Below are 16,713 nucleotides of genomic sequence, written 5' to 3' on the forward strand. Positions count from 1 at the left end.
AGCAGGGGAGGAATGGAGGGATGGAGTTCGGTACGCGCCAGCAAAGGCAGACCTTGGGAGGGCTGGGCCCGGGCAGCACTGCCGTCGTCTGAGCCTGTGGTTCCAGAGCAGAAACAATAAATAACCAAATAGGAACAACAAACCAAACCGCTGCTCTTTAGGTTTGTGCAGTTTTAAAATTCCATCCCCTTGAGAAAAATGTGATTACTCAGTTTTTCTGACAGCTGTGGCTGGAAGTCACAAAGATTTTCCCAAGCTGGGCGGCATCGGTGGGTGCGAGGGCACCGAGGGCCGCGCTGCGGGGAAGCGCACGTGGGGACACGCCGATCTGTCATGTGCCATTGCCACCCACCCTTGAAAACTCAGCAGAGTTATTGGGGTTCTTCACATCTTGGAACATGTGTCTTGGGTGAAAAATAGAGAAAAGGAGTGCGGACAGGGTGGGAATGTGGAATTCAGGACATTGTACCCAAAATGCTGCCTTGCTGAATGTGTGTCTCCCTTGGGTGCTGCTCTGCGGAGTGGTCGCAGGGCGGTGCGGACCAGGCAGGTAGGCAGCCGTTCCGTTCAAAGGGGTGATGCCAAACAACAACTTGTGTATTATTTTTAACAGATATTTAACACAGTGCCGGAGACTCCGCCATCAAACTCGCAGCTGCTGTTATCTCGCAAGAAGAGCATGGACTCGAAGCCTCCCTCCTGCAGTGAGAGACCGCTGACGCTTTTCCACACCGCGCAGCCCAACGAGAAGCGTAAGTGTGCCGAGCCGCGGCTCTCACCTTTCCCACTTGGCAAAGTTTTTGCCCTAATAGTGACGAATGGATTGTAATTCCCATGCCACCAAATGTGATTTTATCGGTTCCAGTGGCAGAGGCGATTCCCCGAACAGGATTGGGCTTTGGTTTCCTCTGCTGTCACGTTGATGGGGAGCGTGAAGACCGTCTGGCATCCAAGCCCTTAACCAGGGGCTGGAAGGGAGGCGGCATTAGCACAGTATAAAGTGTTGCTGTCCCTTCTCCACCTGCACATTCCCGTTCTCATGTTCCCCGGCCCCCGTCCTCACCATCATCAGCTGCCGAGATGCGCTCCTGCACGTGGGGCACAACACTTGTGGCAAGGGTGGACACCTGCCCGCCTCTCCACAAGGCGATCTTTTTTGGATGCCTGCAGGCACTTTACCTTTTACAGACACGAAAAACTTGGCCGGGAGGTTCTGCACGTTACTGAGGATTATTGACCACGGCAGTTTAAAAATGTGAAAGATCGTCTTTCCATTTCTGTCACTAATTGATGCTCCAGATATTTGGGTGGAAAAGTCAGTGCCCCAGCCCTACTGATGGAGCGGCAGAAATGTGTCTGCCCAGGCTGCTGCTTCACGTTGCAGCTAAGCCCAGTTCCCAGCTCTCCGGTTCCTCCTGGCCACGCGCTCCCAGCCCTTGCCTCGGGCTGCTCCGGGAACCGGCCCGTTGCACAGGGATCTGTTCCGGTTTGCTACAAAAGCAGGGGAGCAACCTGGGGAGCAGAGCAAGGCTCTGGGGCTCGGCTTGCTCGGCTCAGGCAGCGGGTGCGTGCGGGGAGCAAGGCGCGGGGGAAGGCTGGAGTTAACCTGCCTCCCCAGGACTTAGAACTGCGGGGCGGACAAAGTGGTTGCTGTGTGCTTTGCTGACTCTCAAAACATGTGGGCTTGTCTGATTGAGTTACCAGTAATTATCAGGCACCCTCATTTCGGAGGATGTCATAATGATACACGTGGGTTTAAGGAAGCGGTGGTAGCACCAAAGCATACTCTGGAAATAGTGTATCACACGAGTCTCGGGGGAGCCTCAGATATCAAAAGCCGCTTTTGAAAAATTTCAGCTTAAGTCATTTATTTGCTGCTAACCAAGTAGTTGTTTGTTAGACTCTAGAGTCGCCCAGCTGCTGGAGCCTTCATGTACTGTCCTCCCCTTGCCTAGAAGAGAAACGGAGTTAATTTATTTATCTCTGCATTTATTTATTCCCGCATTTATTTATTCCCACGCAAAACAATGTTTTCTCAGTTTTCCTCCTGACAGTCTGTAGTCCTCTGTGTCTATGGGAAGCCACTACCATTTTATTCAGTGTTTTCCATCTGATAGCCGGAGACTGAAGCTAGACATGTCCAAAATGGAAACAGAGTGCACGCTTTTTAAGACTGAGAGCAATTTAACCATAAGAAGAAGTGGGACAGTGAATTTTCCGTTGCTTGAAATCTGTTTATTGAAGTAAAATAGCTTTCTAAAATTTTTGCTAAAATTCATCATATAAAGCTGTAAGTCAAAAATTACAATGTTCAACAGACAAGATCATGCATGAGCGCAAATTAGATAATTATAGTGATTATTTCATTGTTAAACATTCACATTTTGGTCCATGACTGACCCAGGAACCCAGTGGATATTGTGAAACAAGTGTCATTAGCACAGCAAATGCACCACTTTGTTCCTTTTCAGTTCTTCATTATAAACACTGTTTTGGCACTTTGCTCTTATTTTGTCATGCAGAGTGCTTTCGCCATCACTTCTGTGGCCCCTGCGATAACTGTTGCCAAAGTGCCCCAGATGAGGGTGGCAGCCCCAAGCTGCTGCTCTGCCACCGGGGAGGTAGGGGGGTTTGCCCGAGGGGCGCCCGGGGGAGCCCCGCGTTCCTGAGGGTCCTGCGGCTCTGCCTGACAAACTTCCCATTGGGTAACTGGTAAAAAACTCAACCCGCTTCGGAAGAGAGGGAACCCAGACTGGCCGAGCAGTTCAACGACAGGAGAGTTTGTTGTTTAGTGAAGGGAGGATTGCAAAAAATGTACGAGCCCAGCTCTCCGTAAAGCCCCTCCTTTCCAGGCAGGCAGTTCGGGGGATCTTGGAGGGCAGTTGCTGGTTTGGTTTATTAATGCAGCTCTCTCATCGGCGGGAGCTGGGCCACGGTGCGAGCAGAGGAGATGCAGCCAGGAGCTGGGACGGTGGTGGGGCTGGGGCTGTGCTGCGAGGGGGGGGGTTGGTGATCTGCAACGAGAGCGTGGCCGGCTGCCACCCCCCTCGCACCCAGCTCTGCCGGCGGTTTGCAAAGCGGCTCTTCTGCCTTCTGCCCGATGGAGGAGAAACACGCTCTAGCTGATGGGCGGTTCTGCTCTTGTAGCTGTAAGACCAAATTAAATCTCACAGCAAAGAATCGTTCACATAAAAAACATGAAGCAAAATACACTATCTGCCTTTTAAAAAGGAGGAAATAAAATAAAGCAGGAGTTTCAGATTCTGCCATTCATCTCCCTTCCTCTTTAGATGAAACACTTCCAGTTTCTCGGCTGATAGGAACTTTAATTCAATATTGGCCGGTAGCTAGCTCTGAGATTAGGCAGACAATTGGCACTGATTTGTGCTGGCTTACAGAGCTTATTTTCGGACTTCAGCCTTGGGCAGAAAATGTTTGGAAATAAAAGGACGTAGTGTTGGACCGCACCTCGTTGGATCAAGTCCGCACTCCTCACGGCACTGGTACGGCCGTGCAGTCGGGTGGGCTTGGCGTGGGCTGTCCCTGGGCTCGGCCACCTCTGTACGCCACGGAGCTGGTCTGTCACGGCACTGGGTAAAACCTGCGCTGGCAGATGTGACGGCAGAGGAGTGATTTGGATCGACTTTTGGGGTTTTAGGTCTGTAGGCAGCTTAGTTTCTCTCTTATTTCATCTGCTGGCTCCCATGTTTGCCTGTCACTATTGGTGGAGGTCAGTGCTCAGCTTTTCTCCACTTTTGCCTCTTCTTACCTTCTGCATGGATAATCTTTTTCATTGCAAAGTGCTTTTGCCTTCTGAGTCCCAGGTGGGCTTTTGCGAGCTCGCGGCTTCGTACTGGAGGAGCAGCACTGGCTCCGGCTGGACTTGGTGTGCTGCCCTCCGTCAGCCTGTCCCACTGCGCGACACCCGCGGCCGCCGGCTGAATTGCGGCTGCAGCACCAAACTCATCACCGGCTGCCGGGCCTGGGCGTCAAGCGGAGGCCGATAAATGTCTGTACGTTTGGCACTCTGGGGAAATTGCTCGTGTTGATGAGCTTTTCTGACTTGTTTTAGGGAGAGAAGGGCTTGTCGCTTGAGCTGCGTATGGCTCAAAGCTGACGGGATTGTTTGTGTTTTCCTTTTGGCTTGTCAGACGGTGGCAAGTTGGAAACCGTGGCTGGGCAAAAAATCCGACTCGGCGCATCGGAGGAACAAAGGAGGGGACAGAGAAGTGTATGTGCTGCTTGTTCCCTTGGAGGCTTATTGGAGATGCAGATTAATGAAATGCAATTTCAGGAACCTGTTGACGTGTATTGACATAGTTAACACGTCCTTGGCTTTGCCTAATCTCTGGAAGATAAGCTCAACCGGAGCTAAACCAAGTTTTAGCCCTATCTTGCTCCCACGTGGGCACTGATTTTGTCCAGAACCAGGAAAATGCAGCAACTCCCTCGAAGGAACGTGGCGAGGGGCGTTAGGCTCTGCTCTCCCCACTTGCATCCACAGACCTCTTCCTCATGGAGGCTTTTCTTTTTGAGGCCGTAGCAAAGGGTTTCACAATGCCGTGCTCCTCTGCGCCTGAGACAACGCTACTGCCAAGCTCTTTTATAGAAAAGTAGGTGGTTTCTTTCTGGATTAACTTTTCATATATCCCAGGAGTTCCCCTTGCACTCTTCTAGCCTTCTTTAAACGTGTACAGGATACAGATGAGTATTACACCTTCTCCTTCTAACACAAGCAGAGGTGTACAATTTAAAGGGATGGAGAATAAGGGATTCCCTATTACTGTGTGCTTTTTGGTAGCAACTTGGTCATATTAGTGTGCACTGGAAAAACAATTTCTTTGGAAGATTTGTCACTGAAGTAGGACTCATCATGTTTTCCAGCAGGTGCCTGTCTTTCAGGAAAAGATCATCACAGAAGTAGCTGTTCTCTGCAATAGGGCTGCTTTCCATGCCATCAGTGATGATAATTGCTTCTCATAATTACAATTACTGCTTATACAGAAACGACATCTTATGAAAATGAATTAATGTGATTTGAGGTAATTCGGTGTAGAGCTGAGGAGGGAGCCCATGCTGCGGATGTCGGTTTGGGATGCATAATATTTTCCCTCCTCGCTGCTGAAGGCACACAAATAAGGGGGAAGTCTCTTAACAGAATACGATCAAGGGAAATGAGAAACTCTGAGAAACCTCCAGGTTGTCAGCAGAGCAGCGCCAGCGTCTCCCCAACGCAGCACAGCCGGCGCTACGGCGGGTGTGGGCAGCAGCCACTATTTCAGATCAGATACGAAGCCGAGGTTCTCACCCAGAGCTGTTCTGTGTTTTAGAAGAGCGCACACGGAACGGAGCAGAGACCCTGCCCCCTTTCTCCTTACAGACCTGGCCAGGGAAGATCCATCGTACTTGACGTCAAGTCCTAGGCTGAAGCATTTTTTGCTGAGATAGATAAACTTTAACTAAGTCATCTGTCCTTTTCTTGTTCTAAAACGTTATCCTGCTCTGTCACACAAACGCACAGTCCCTTGGCAGCTGGTTTCAGACACAGAGAAATCCATTCCTGTACGTAGTCTGCATTTTAATTTTTTTCAGGTTGTGTGGTACTTGGGATGTCTTTGGGAGTATAAAATATTAATGCCTTGAGAAAAAAGAATATTTTCTTACTAAGAATTGTATTCATTTAAAATGTAGCTGCATCTTAAGAAAAACAATTAAAAAAAGAATACCTGGTATTTCTTATAGTTTAATGTTTAATATCTAGAAAACATGACTGTAAACTGCCTGCCTGTCTTCTGGGGTCTGTTAAGATGCATTAGGGCAGGGATTATTAATTACTGGGAACGCTCGAAGCCTTTGCAGCAGTATGCTCTTTACTTCTGCATACAGTGGCAGCTCTGTGTGATGGTGATGATTTTTGGGTTTTGATGTTTTTTTAGAGGAGAACAGGAACAGTATCATCAACTCCAGCCTGGAATCCGTCATCTCGTCAAACGTAAACAGCTTCCTCAACTCCAACAGCGCTCCCCAGCCCAACCTGAACTCAAGTGATCTTGAACTAGAAGTAATTAAACCCAACAGGCCAAATTCACTGTAAGTACAGTGGTAATTAGTGTTTTATAGGCTCTCCGTCCTTAATCTTTAATCAAGGCTGTTTCTTACCCTGAATCCCAGCCGTTTGTTGAAGAATACAATTGAACATTTTAATTTTTAATGGGTACCTAGCGTGTGCCCTGCATTTTTAACTCAGTCTAAGCAGTGGAATTAGTTACTGTGGGTTATATCTGCCGGCGAGTTTCAGCTCTGATTATTTCGCACATGTGAAATATTTTTTGAGCAGAACTCCGCGTTGCCGCTTGAACTGCTCGACCCATCTGGTGATAACTCCAGCAAACACAAAGGACTTTTCTTCTGAGTTAAATTCTGTGACTGTTGTCAGTACAGTTGATCTCCGGCCAAATCTGTGCCATTGCCTCTGCTATTGCTTCCTTCATCTGGAAAGTTCAAGGGAAAAAATAGCGACCTTAGCAATGACTCCCTGGGGACAGCCGAGTTATTTATGAAGTCCCCTGAACTTGACACAGCTGAGCCCTCGCGCCGATGGCCGTCTCTGCTGGGGGAATTTCCTTCCTGCTGTGGCTCTGCCGGGCCCGATAGCATTTTCCCACAGAACCTCCCCTCCCCATACATGTGAAGATCTGCTCAGATCTTCAAGAGCCATTGCGGTCCTTGCAAGCCAAAGTCAGTTTTCCCCCCAGCGCTGCTCGGCACGTCCCTGCCCGTCCCCACGGATCGGCCGGGAGGAATGCCTGTCCCGCCACGGCAGTTTATGGCCTCGCTGTATGCAGCGACCTTCTCAGTTAGGGGAGACCTTCCTGCCCACCCCTCCAGCCCTCCCACAGGCCCCGAACACTTCCAGTTCCCACTCAACCATAGGAGCCCCCAGTCCCTTGAGAGCAGACGGTGACATTTTTGCTTTAGCTGCTTTCCTCTGGTTATCAGCGGAAGGATTGCTAAGGATTTGAAATGGAGAAGTGCCAGGGCGGGTGCTGGTCGAGATGGTGGAACTCGTTGCTGTTGGCTTGGTTGACAGCAAGGGTTGGGCTTTGGGGGGGTCTGCTGGCATGTGGGGACAGCTCAGGCCCCTGCCTGCGGCCGTTTGCACGGCAGAAGGTAAGTACGCAGTGGGCAGCTGGCACTACTGCCTGCGTGTGCGTGTGTGTGAACAGAGGACAGGCTCTGCCTTTCATCCATCCGCTCTGCCTCTCTCCGCACCATGGCTGCCACTAAAACCGTGAGCTGCATGAGCACCAAACCAACCTCTTGCCGGCCTCGCCTGGCGTTGGGTCCGGGAGCGGGCTTTGTAAGGCTCAGCTCAGCTCCGTGCCTCGCCTGGCTCTGGCTCCAGGATCAGGCTTTGTATGGCTCTGCTCAGCTCCATGCCTCACCTGCCGTCTGTGGATTTCCCTACTGCGAGGAAGCCGCCTGCGAGGAGTGTTGTGGTGGCAGAATAGAGCATCCAAAAGGTAGGAGCCTCTAAATTAAGGTTGTACGTTAACGTATGTTATGTACTGAGTCAAGATGCGTCGATATCTCATGCCTGTGCTCCCAGTTGAAGCTCTGGAAGTCAGTCACATACCATTCCCCCAACAGGATGTTTTTAGTTTATTTATCATTCGAGGGGGAAAAAAAAGTGACTTAAACTACAGCAAGGTTTGTGAGCCTGAGTCTTGCTGTGACCTTACAGGAATTGTTTGCCAAATTCACAGTTTTTCAGATTCCAAGAGTTGCCACTTCCTAACAATTTCTTTTTTAAAGGAAATCATAAAGAAGTTCAGCAGAATAGATCAGTTAAAGCTATGTGGGGCTTTGGGGAATGGAGGCATCTTGCTGGTACCGAGGAATTAAGTGGGCAGATCGATGGAGAAACCATTTGTTGCCACCAGTTAAGTGGCCTTTACAGTTCTGCAAAGTGAAATAGTGATGAGCAGGGTAGTGCCAGTGTTTGTGGCATTCGGTGCTTTTCCTCAAATCCAGTGATTATGTGATAATTTTTCACAGGCAGGAATACACAGCTTCTCAGTCCGTGTTGAGCTAAAGGTTGAAAAGTGAGTCTTAAGGTGAATAATACCACAAGGCAAGTACTTTCTTCTCTATAACCCCAAATATTTACATCAAGTATCTTTAATCCAATCGTTCAATGAGAAATGAAGCGTTTGACTTCATTTAATTCTTTTTAAACAGTATGTATAGCTGTCACCTCAGCCCCTCCACGCCGCTCACCCATGAGCACCAGTCGTGCCCGTGGTTTTGGCAGCTCCGTGGCGTTTTGCCCTCGGTGGTCAGCACTCCGGGAGGGGCGTTGGTTTGCAGCGACGAGGATGAGGAGGGTGAGGAGGGCTGCCAGCGGCGGGTCTGTCCCACAGCCCTGCCCCACGGCCGTTCACAGCCTGCGCGCCGGGTCGGGGCAGGGTGCCCAGGCAGTGCCAGCGTCCCGGCCGCTTGGTCGGCGCTGCTCTGCGGGACACCCAGACAGCGTCTGTGCGAAGCTGCTTCTGGCTTTTTAACCAGCTGAGCAACTCGGGCTTTGCGGGCAGCCTTGGGCAGGAGGCACACGCTGCAGTGGGTCTGCAGTACCTGTTACTGCCCTGCGAGGGGTTCTGCTGCTCCCCCATAATTACCGGACACACAATTAGGGTACGTGGCAGCGCGGAAGGTCTCAGGGTGCCTTGCCCTTTGTGTTCCTTAAAGTGCTCTGCCAAAGTCTCTGCAGGTCATGTGAGACCCATCTTTGACTCTGCTTCGGGACTTTGGGGTTTTTCTTGCGTTCTTCACCATTTTCTGTAATTTTTCGGCCGTGGAGCGGGGCCATCCTGTTTCAGGGCCTGTTAAGGAGGGGTTGGCTTTCCCGGCAGCCTGCCCACAAGCTGATCAGCTGGCTGCACTGGGAGCTGGCGCTCGCCAAAATTCAAACCCTGCAGCTGAGGAGCTGTAAAATTCCAGGTGTGCAGAGGCCAGGAAGTCCCGCTTTCCTTCTCGAAAGAAAAAGGGATTTCTTTCTGAACAAGAAACTCTTTTAAGAGAACAAGTACAAAAGAATCCTGGATTTGGTGTTTCCTTCCCTTCGAGAAAGGGAGCTCTGCTTCCTTAACGGGACAACAGCAAAGGTTAGTGAATTAAAAACTACTCCAGACCAGAATTTGACCTAGTCCTTATTTTCTGCTGTCTAAACGCACCATTGAAAAAACCAGGCTGATGGAGATTTCCGTGCAGGGGAAATGCCTTCGTTAATTAGGGCCTTTTCCTGCTTTATTCTGGGGTTTCGTGCCTTCAGGTGTTGGTTCGTCTCTCGCCCTTCACCCGTGTGGGCAGGGTGTGCACAGTGACCCCCGTGTCCCTCCAGCCTCACCGTCCCTCCGGGCCCCGGTCTCGGCTGAAGCTGTCCTGTGGTGGGTGCCCACCTGGGGAGGGTGGAGGGGGCATGCGATGAGCCTTTTGGCATTAATGTTGCTTTGAAATCTTTGCTTGTGTTGTCTCGTGGCATCAGTGGGTTGCCCGTCAGCAGCTCTGTGTCACCTCACACGTGCTACGAGCGTGACAGCTGTGAAGGGGAAAACACATTTTTTTCTGCTGGTCACAAGGTACCGGACTCTGGTCCGTGCCCAAAGAAAGCTGCGACGTTGTGTTGCCCCAAAACGATGTCCACCTTGGAGCTGCTCTCCAGCCCAGCCAACGGCAGGGACAGTGGTGTGCCCGAGGCCAGCAGACCTTCAGAAAGCCGTCACTAGTTGCCTCCTCCCCACAGGCTGCAGCTGGATTCACAGCTCCAGCCTTCATCCTTTAAGCCTTGGTAGAGCCCAAGTGGGGTGTCCCCACGCAGAATGTTTCACGTTGGGCACGGTGGCTCCTCACGACGTGGGAGCTGTGGCACAGCTACTCACCCTCTGCAAAAGCACTTCGGGAAACTGCAGGGAAAGGACTTGGGTCATTTTGATGTTCTTGCTTCTTAGTAAGCTGAAAACAGATGCTCTTGTGCAAATAGCTCCTGTGATCTCAGTGGGAGACTTGTTGGAGCACAGACATTAAGGACTGCAAGTCTGGGGGACTTCTTGTTTTCCTTCTGCTGCAGTGAGCACCGATGCATTCAAAGGTTGCCTTTAAACATGCTAAAAATTGTGAGCACTGCCTGTGAAATTAGAGATTGATTGTTTGAGCTTTTCTTTCCAAAAGCCTCTTGGCTCCCTTCTAACTGTATCCCCCAGGTCTGCTCCACGGGGAGCTGAGCCGGTCCCTAAATCCCCTTGCGAGCCTGTGCCGCTTCTTCCCCGGCCTCTGGGCACGACGGGCGTTACAGCAGCCACCGCGCCGGGGCCGAGGTCTCCCCACCGCCGTGCCGTTCCCCGTCCTCTTCCCAGGGGGAAGGCAGTCGTTCTCAGACTTGCCTTTCCTCGAGCGGTCCTCCTTCACCAACCGGGAGGGAAATTGTTTTGCTACAGGGCAAAGGCTCTTCCTTCCCAGCCACCAATCGGGGTTTTACTATGGGAATGCATTTATTTATTAGGGCTGGGTTTATTTTTATGGAAAAACTGCTCTGGGTGGGAGTTGTACCCGGTGAGTCAGCAGGACTGCTGTCCCATGCCAGGAGCTGCCACTGCGGAGGGACCGGGCTGGCTGCCCGGGGCCACCAAAGCCCCAGGGAGGGGGATTTGGTTTAAAGTGTTGGGTTTCGTTATCCTGCCCCGGCAGAAAACAGCTGCCTTAGAAAACATGGCAAAACAAGAACCAGAAGTGCTGCGTTTCTAGCATAGATGCATACTTAACCTGAAACAGGGGAAGTTTTCAAACTACATTGTGTGACCACAAAGAACAAAAGATTTAAGATTGTGGCTTTTAAAGTCCTTTAAAAAAAGCACCTTGCTCTGGTGGCTCGGCAGTGCCTACCTGTGATGCCTCTGACATGGGGTGTGGATAACTGACACCTTGGTGGGTGTTTGCTTTGTATTTTTTGTCCTCTCTTTTATTTATTTATTCACCCCATCTGTGTCCTATTCAAAGACCCGTGCTGTGTGCAGGGCTCTGCTGTGCCGGGGGCACGGGCGGCCGCTCCGGGTGCTCACATCTAGCTGATGCTGAAGAAGAGGTGGGTGCTGCAAGCGCAGGGACAAGTCTGGTTACGCAGCCTCGTCAGAACCACCTTTCAGTGCTAAAATAAGCGTAATACCTTAGTCTTAAACTAGCTGTCGGGTATTATACTGGGTACTTCTGGCTGGCTTCCTACCTGCGACTTTGGACAAGAGGAGATGGTCTCAAGTTGTGTCAGGGGAGATTTAGATTGGATATTAGGAAAAATTTCTTTACCGAAGGAGTGGTCAGGCATTGGAACAGGCTGCCCGGAGAGGTGGTGGAGTCACCATCCCTGGAGGTGTTCAAAAAATGCGTAGACGTGGCACTTCGGGACATGGTTTAGTAGACATGGAGGTGTTGGGTTGACGGTTGGACTTGATGATCTTAGAAGTCTTTTCCAACCTTAAAGATTCTACGATTCTATGATTCTATGACTTGCTGCAGGCTTTTACAGTTGTTTGCAAAGCGGAACAACTAGTATGTTATAGTTTGGAAAATAAACAGCGGCTAAAACTTAGCAGAGGAGGTGGATGGAGTCATGAGGGTTTCCCTTTCTCTTCTCACAGTAATTTCTTGCTGTGCGGGGCTGTTTCGAAGGCGCGCGGTGTGTCGCCATCTGCCACTCTCCCGTGTGTCGGGTTGAACAGGCAGCGCTCTGCCTGTAGCTCAGCCTGCCTCCATGCCGGTTTCAGCCGAGGTGCTGCACGCCTGGCCCCGCGCTGCGCCGGGTAGAGCTCAGAGAGGGGGGCCCATCCCACCATCGCCCCCTGAGCAGAGACGGCTCCCCGCGGCGCGTTCGCTCGTGCTCTCTGCGGAGCTTGGGCTGTTTTTCCCGGGCAGCATCGCTTTGGTTTGACGCCCCGAGGATGCGCCGTGGGCACGAGGCGTGTGCTGGGGTGTGGAGCAGGCAGCTGGGAGCTGGGGAGGCAGCGCCTGGTGCTGCGGTGGGCCGGGGCCAGCAGGATGAGTTGGGGAGGCACGGGAGGAGGCACAGAAATACCCCTTTTGGGGGGGGGGGGCGGGGGCTCGAGCGTCAGCTGTGCGAGCGGGTGTCTCTAAAAATAGCAGGGACCGAGCTATTAAATAGCCTGGCCCTCGGGCACGGGCAGGCTCAGCCCTGCCTGCGGCTGACCCGGCACGACCCCGCTGGCTCTGCTTTGCTTCCCTAAACCCCGAGAAGCCCCTCGGCTTTGGAAGGGATCCCCGGGGCTGGGAGTCTGCCTCGTGCACGAGGAAATGCCAGAACTACAGCTACCTTCTGGCCCCCATTTCCGTGCTCTGTGCATTGGTGATCTGTCCTTCAAGGCTTTCGCTGTCCCTCGGGGAGGCGGTGGGGCCCGGCGTGTGCCCCACCATCGGGCTCCAAGGGGCAAACCTTCACCAGTGCTCTGGTGCCGACTTGGTTCAGCATTTCCCAGCTTTGGGGACGTGGCTTGGCAATCTCGACATCCTTTTAACGTAGGGTGGGTTCATGTGCCGGTCGGTGTCTGCTCAGTTTTGTGCTGGTGTGCTAATTGCAGAGCAGCTGCCTGCACAAAATCAACACCTTTACCGGTTGCCTTGGGAGTTTGCTTTGTAGGTGCAAACCAAGTCAAAAATAAGGAATGCATCACTTGATGAGGGAAATATCACCTGTCTCTCTCTCAAAATGAACTATTACGGGCATTTTTGCCCGATGTCCCCAGGAGATACAGCCAGCCTAACGACACTGCCTGTGTTCGACGGTGTGTCCCCCACTCTGCACCTTTCTGGGTCCACCTGCAATCGTGGTGGAGTGGCAGAGACCTTTGATGTCGGGGCTTTTCCCAGGCAACAGGGAAGCAGGGCCGGCCGGGGGCACCGATGGCAGAGCCCATCCTCGCCCGCAGGTTTGGGGTGCCCGAGGTGTCCGTGTCGTGGGGCAAGCTGAGCCCCCGCTCGGCCACCCAGCCCTGACACATGGTGTTTGCTGCACCTCCTTCCCCTGGGGACTCTGCCTTTAGGGAAATCATGGCTTTGGGAAACTTAGATTTAGTCACCATGTGTCTATTTGCATTTTACTTTATTTTCTCGTTGACCAAGTATGGCTATTTCTTGCCCTCCATGGGTATGGAAAGAAATGAGGAGCGGATCTAAGGTCTAGTGGTCATGAAAAAAATAACCCAGTTAATCTAAGGAAGAGAGGTTATTTCCATGTGCTTTTGATTTACAGGACCAGAATAAATCTTCATTAGGCATCCCAGTTAAAACTTGAACAACATTTCTCCTTCCCTGCCCGAAAATGAGAGAAATTTCAAGAATTAAGGTATTTGCAAACCAGCCTCCATCAGTGGCTTTTTGCTGGCCCTGGGCCGGGCGGTTGGGAGAGGAGCTGTGCGCTGGGGCAGAGAGGGGTGCCACACGCTGAGACCGGGGTGCTGGTGGCCAGGACTGCACCTTGTGCCCATGCTCTGCTCTGAAGTCCCTCGTGATCCCAAATCTGTGCCTAACGGCCGACAAATCAACATGACATCATCAAGGTATCAAAGAGGATAGGATACTGGGTTTTGCAGTAAATAATCTCTTAAAAGTGCAAACAGCTTTGGCAATTATCAGCTGTGACACACGTAAGCAAAAGCATGTGAGAAGCAAGTAGACCTTTAAATGCTGCTGGTTCCTCACAGAATTTAAGTCACTTTTTCCACTCTGAAAAATAACTATGTAAATATGACACAGCCTTATTCAGCAGCTCCCTGTGCCCACGCAGAATTCAGATCTCTGCAGCAAAAATAAACTGTTTAGTTTTGCTTTTCTTTTTATTTTAAACTTTTGTGGAGTTGGCAGTAGTAGGAGTGATGTGAACTTTACTCTACCCTGCTTCATTAGTCAAATTACCGTAAGAACAAATCTTTCTTGTTCAGGAGCCGCGTCCCCACACTGTCAGCAGGCAGATCAGGCAGGTGTAAAGGGCAGCAGAAGCCGGTGTTGGTTAGGAATTCAAGGGAGAGTTTCTTGGTTTCTGGATGCTGTGTGAAGTTGGCAGCTAGAATAAACTTCTTTTTATTTACAGAAAGGCCCCCCTGAAGGCACACAGAGAGCATGTCTGGGGAGTGAGTTGCCGGCTGTGAAAGCCCGAGAACTCGTCACAGCCATGTTCAGCTTTTATTGTACTCGGCACAGGGAAGCTGTGAGACAGTGCCATGCTACGCTCCGTGAAAGCACGGCGAAGGGGTTGTGTGCACGAGAGCGCTGCTCCTGGGGGCGATACGGCAGTCACCCTGGCACCCCGTCTCTGAGCCAGTTTAACTCATACAGTGGAAGAAACCTTTCCTCTAGAGGGGAGCTGTTTTCCTGTAAAATACAGTGCTTTGAAACGTTGGTAAGCTTGTGCCGTCCTGGCAAAGCTGAGCTTTCTCATGGCTGCAGAGTTAACCCATGGTTACCGTTGGTGGTGATCTCTGTGTCTGTCAGCTGCTGTCAGAAAACACTGTCTGGCTTTTTAGCTGAAGTTCTAGAAATGCTCAGTCACTTTTTAGTTTCTTCTTTTTTTTTTTTTAACAGATATTTGTGATCTACTATACTGAATCTAGTTGAGTAAACAGTCGGAGAGGCCAAGGCGGTTTGTCCTAGGGCAGCATCAGCAATGGCAGTCTTGACTCTGCCCTCTGTCCTGCCCTGGGTTTTACATCCTAAAAGTAAATCCCGTCTTTATCACACCGGATTTGGCAGTCAGAGCTGGGATGGCAGCTGCTCAGAAGTGTTCCATTTCAAGCTAGGAAAATGTCCGGCTGCAGCTGAAGTTACTAATTCCGACAGTGGTGTTAGATGAGCCGTGGGGTGAAGTGGAACCAGCCAGTCTTGCAAGGGAGATGCTGGTTAGTCACTGCTGCGTTTTTCACACCTTTAAAATGCAAATGAGGATGGGTAATAACCAACTGTTGCACTCACCAGATAACATCTTGCTGACTTGGCAGAAAGATTTGCCATCCTTGTCAGCCGAGCGCTTCTGCTGGGCGTCAGAAGGAGCAAAATGAGGTCATCCCGCATGGTGAATAAGGCAGTATGGTGCCAGCAGGCTGCCGAGGCTCTGGTCACAGGAGGGTGCCAGGGGTGTCCCTGTGGGTCACAGGAGGGTGCCAGGGGTGTCCATGCAGGTCACAGGAGAGTGCTGGGGTGTCCCTGTGGGTCACAGGAAGGTGCCAGGGGTGTCCGTGCAGGTCACAGGAGGGTGCTGGGGTGTCCCTGTGGTCCAGCCCAGCCAGCTGCCACTCCCACCGCAGTGGACCATGGTGGCAGGGCTGTGGCATTGGGGACATGTGCTGCCAGCACCGGTGGGATCAGCTCCGGTCTGCCCTCGGGATGGAGCTGTGTGCCTGAGCCATGTCCCCATCCGGCAGTTTTGTTTCATCTCAGGCTGTTGCTGTCCCAGTCCTTGGAGGGCTTTGGGAGCTGCAGGTTATGTATACATCCCCGGCAACATCCCCATCAAATGCCTCTGCATCCTTTTTCTCTCTTTCACTACCCTTCCCTGTCTTCTGCTGGGATTGTACAAACGCTTAACTGCAAAACCCCGTTAGTCTTGGGGTCTGAGCTTTGGACTGATCCAGAACCGCCACTCTGCAGACAGCAATACAGGCTTTCGTTTGCCCATTTGTGATGTACGAGTCAAATTTGCACAGTTTAAAGTTCAGCTGGCTTTTCAGACCCATCTGAGTTGAGCTGTGTCCTCTCCCGATTCCGCATCCCTGGAGGCGCGCGGGGGGGCACAGGCAGCCTGCGTGGGCTGGGGACGCGGCTCCTGCAGCTCCTTCTCCCACCTCCCGTGCGGAGCTGCGGACCTCGGCAGCGCAGCGTGCCGGAGGAGCGGGTCACCTCTCGCCAGGCTCGGCAGCGGTTGTGCGCTCGAAGCTGTGCTCAGCCCCGCTTGCCGATGGATGTGAGTAGAAAGAACGGTGCACGTGCAGCCGAGCCCCTTTGGGTTGTTTATTCCTTTTCTCCTCATTAAAGCCTTCCCTGCTATTTAACTGGTCACAGGTAACTGGTTTGAGAGCAGCTCTGGGCTCAGGCAGCAGCTGGGTGCCCTGGGCAGGGTGCGGTGAGCACAGCAGTGCCCGGGTGCGGAAGAGGCTCAGCCTCCGAGCACAGACCGGATGGGGAATGTTTGAGCTTCTGTTTCCCTCTGTGCGTTTCTTGGAGGTCAGGCTTACAGGTCAGAGTATTTCTGAAATAATCCCTTCCCTGTTATCAAATGATGTAAGTGAGGTGCAGAGCCCATGCGCTTCATGGTTTTGAGCTGTATTTTCCGTATATGTTACCCGTTTCAGAAGGATGAATGAGGTTCAGGAGATAGAAACCCGGCAATGCTTTTAAAAGGAAAACAAATTATCTCTAGATAACATAAGACCATGCAGAGACTGTCAGCCAGACCATCTGCCCTGCGCATCGCCGGGGGAGCTGCCGATAAGGGGCTGGGGCTCGGGGCGGGCTGGCGGAGGGTCCGGCCACCCCCCCAGGGCGAGCTGGATGGAGCAGGCAGGAGAGAGCAGGCAGCATCTGCTGCACTGCCTCTGCCTGCCCGTCCGTCCGGAGGGACCGTGGTGTGGCAGAAATGAGTCCTTAACCTGCACGACCTCT

The 16,713-nt window shown here is 51.8% G+C and overlaps 1 protein-coding gene across 9 annotated transcripts in view; it reads left to right on the plus strand.

The window, feature by feature from the left end:
• Positions 1 to 16,713, plus strand: part of ARHGAP26 (Rho GTPase activating protein 26) — a 152,360-nt gene that overhangs the window by 111,602 nt on the left and 24,045 nt on the right. For 8 of the 9 annotated variants that reach the window (XM_075766784.1, XM_075766776.1, XM_075766779.1 and 5 more), the window contains 2 exons: positions 614 to 752; positions 5,937 to 6,090. In XM_075766784.1, the coding sequence (XP_075622899.1) occupies positions 614 to 752; positions 5,937 to 6,090 (293 nt within the window). The remainder of the gene's footprint in view (positions 1 to 613; positions 753 to 5,936; positions 6,091 to 16,713) is intronic. The other variant, XM_075766781.1, reaches the window with a different exon arrangement.

The sequence above is a fragment of the Balearica regulorum genome, chromosome 14 (assembly GCF_011004875.1).
Source record: "Balearica regulorum gibbericeps isolate bBalReg1 chromosome 14, bBalReg1.pri, whole genome shotgun sequence".
NCBI classification, from domain to species: Eukaryota; Metazoa; Chordata; class Aves; order Gruiformes; family Gruidae; genus Balearica; species Balearica regulorum.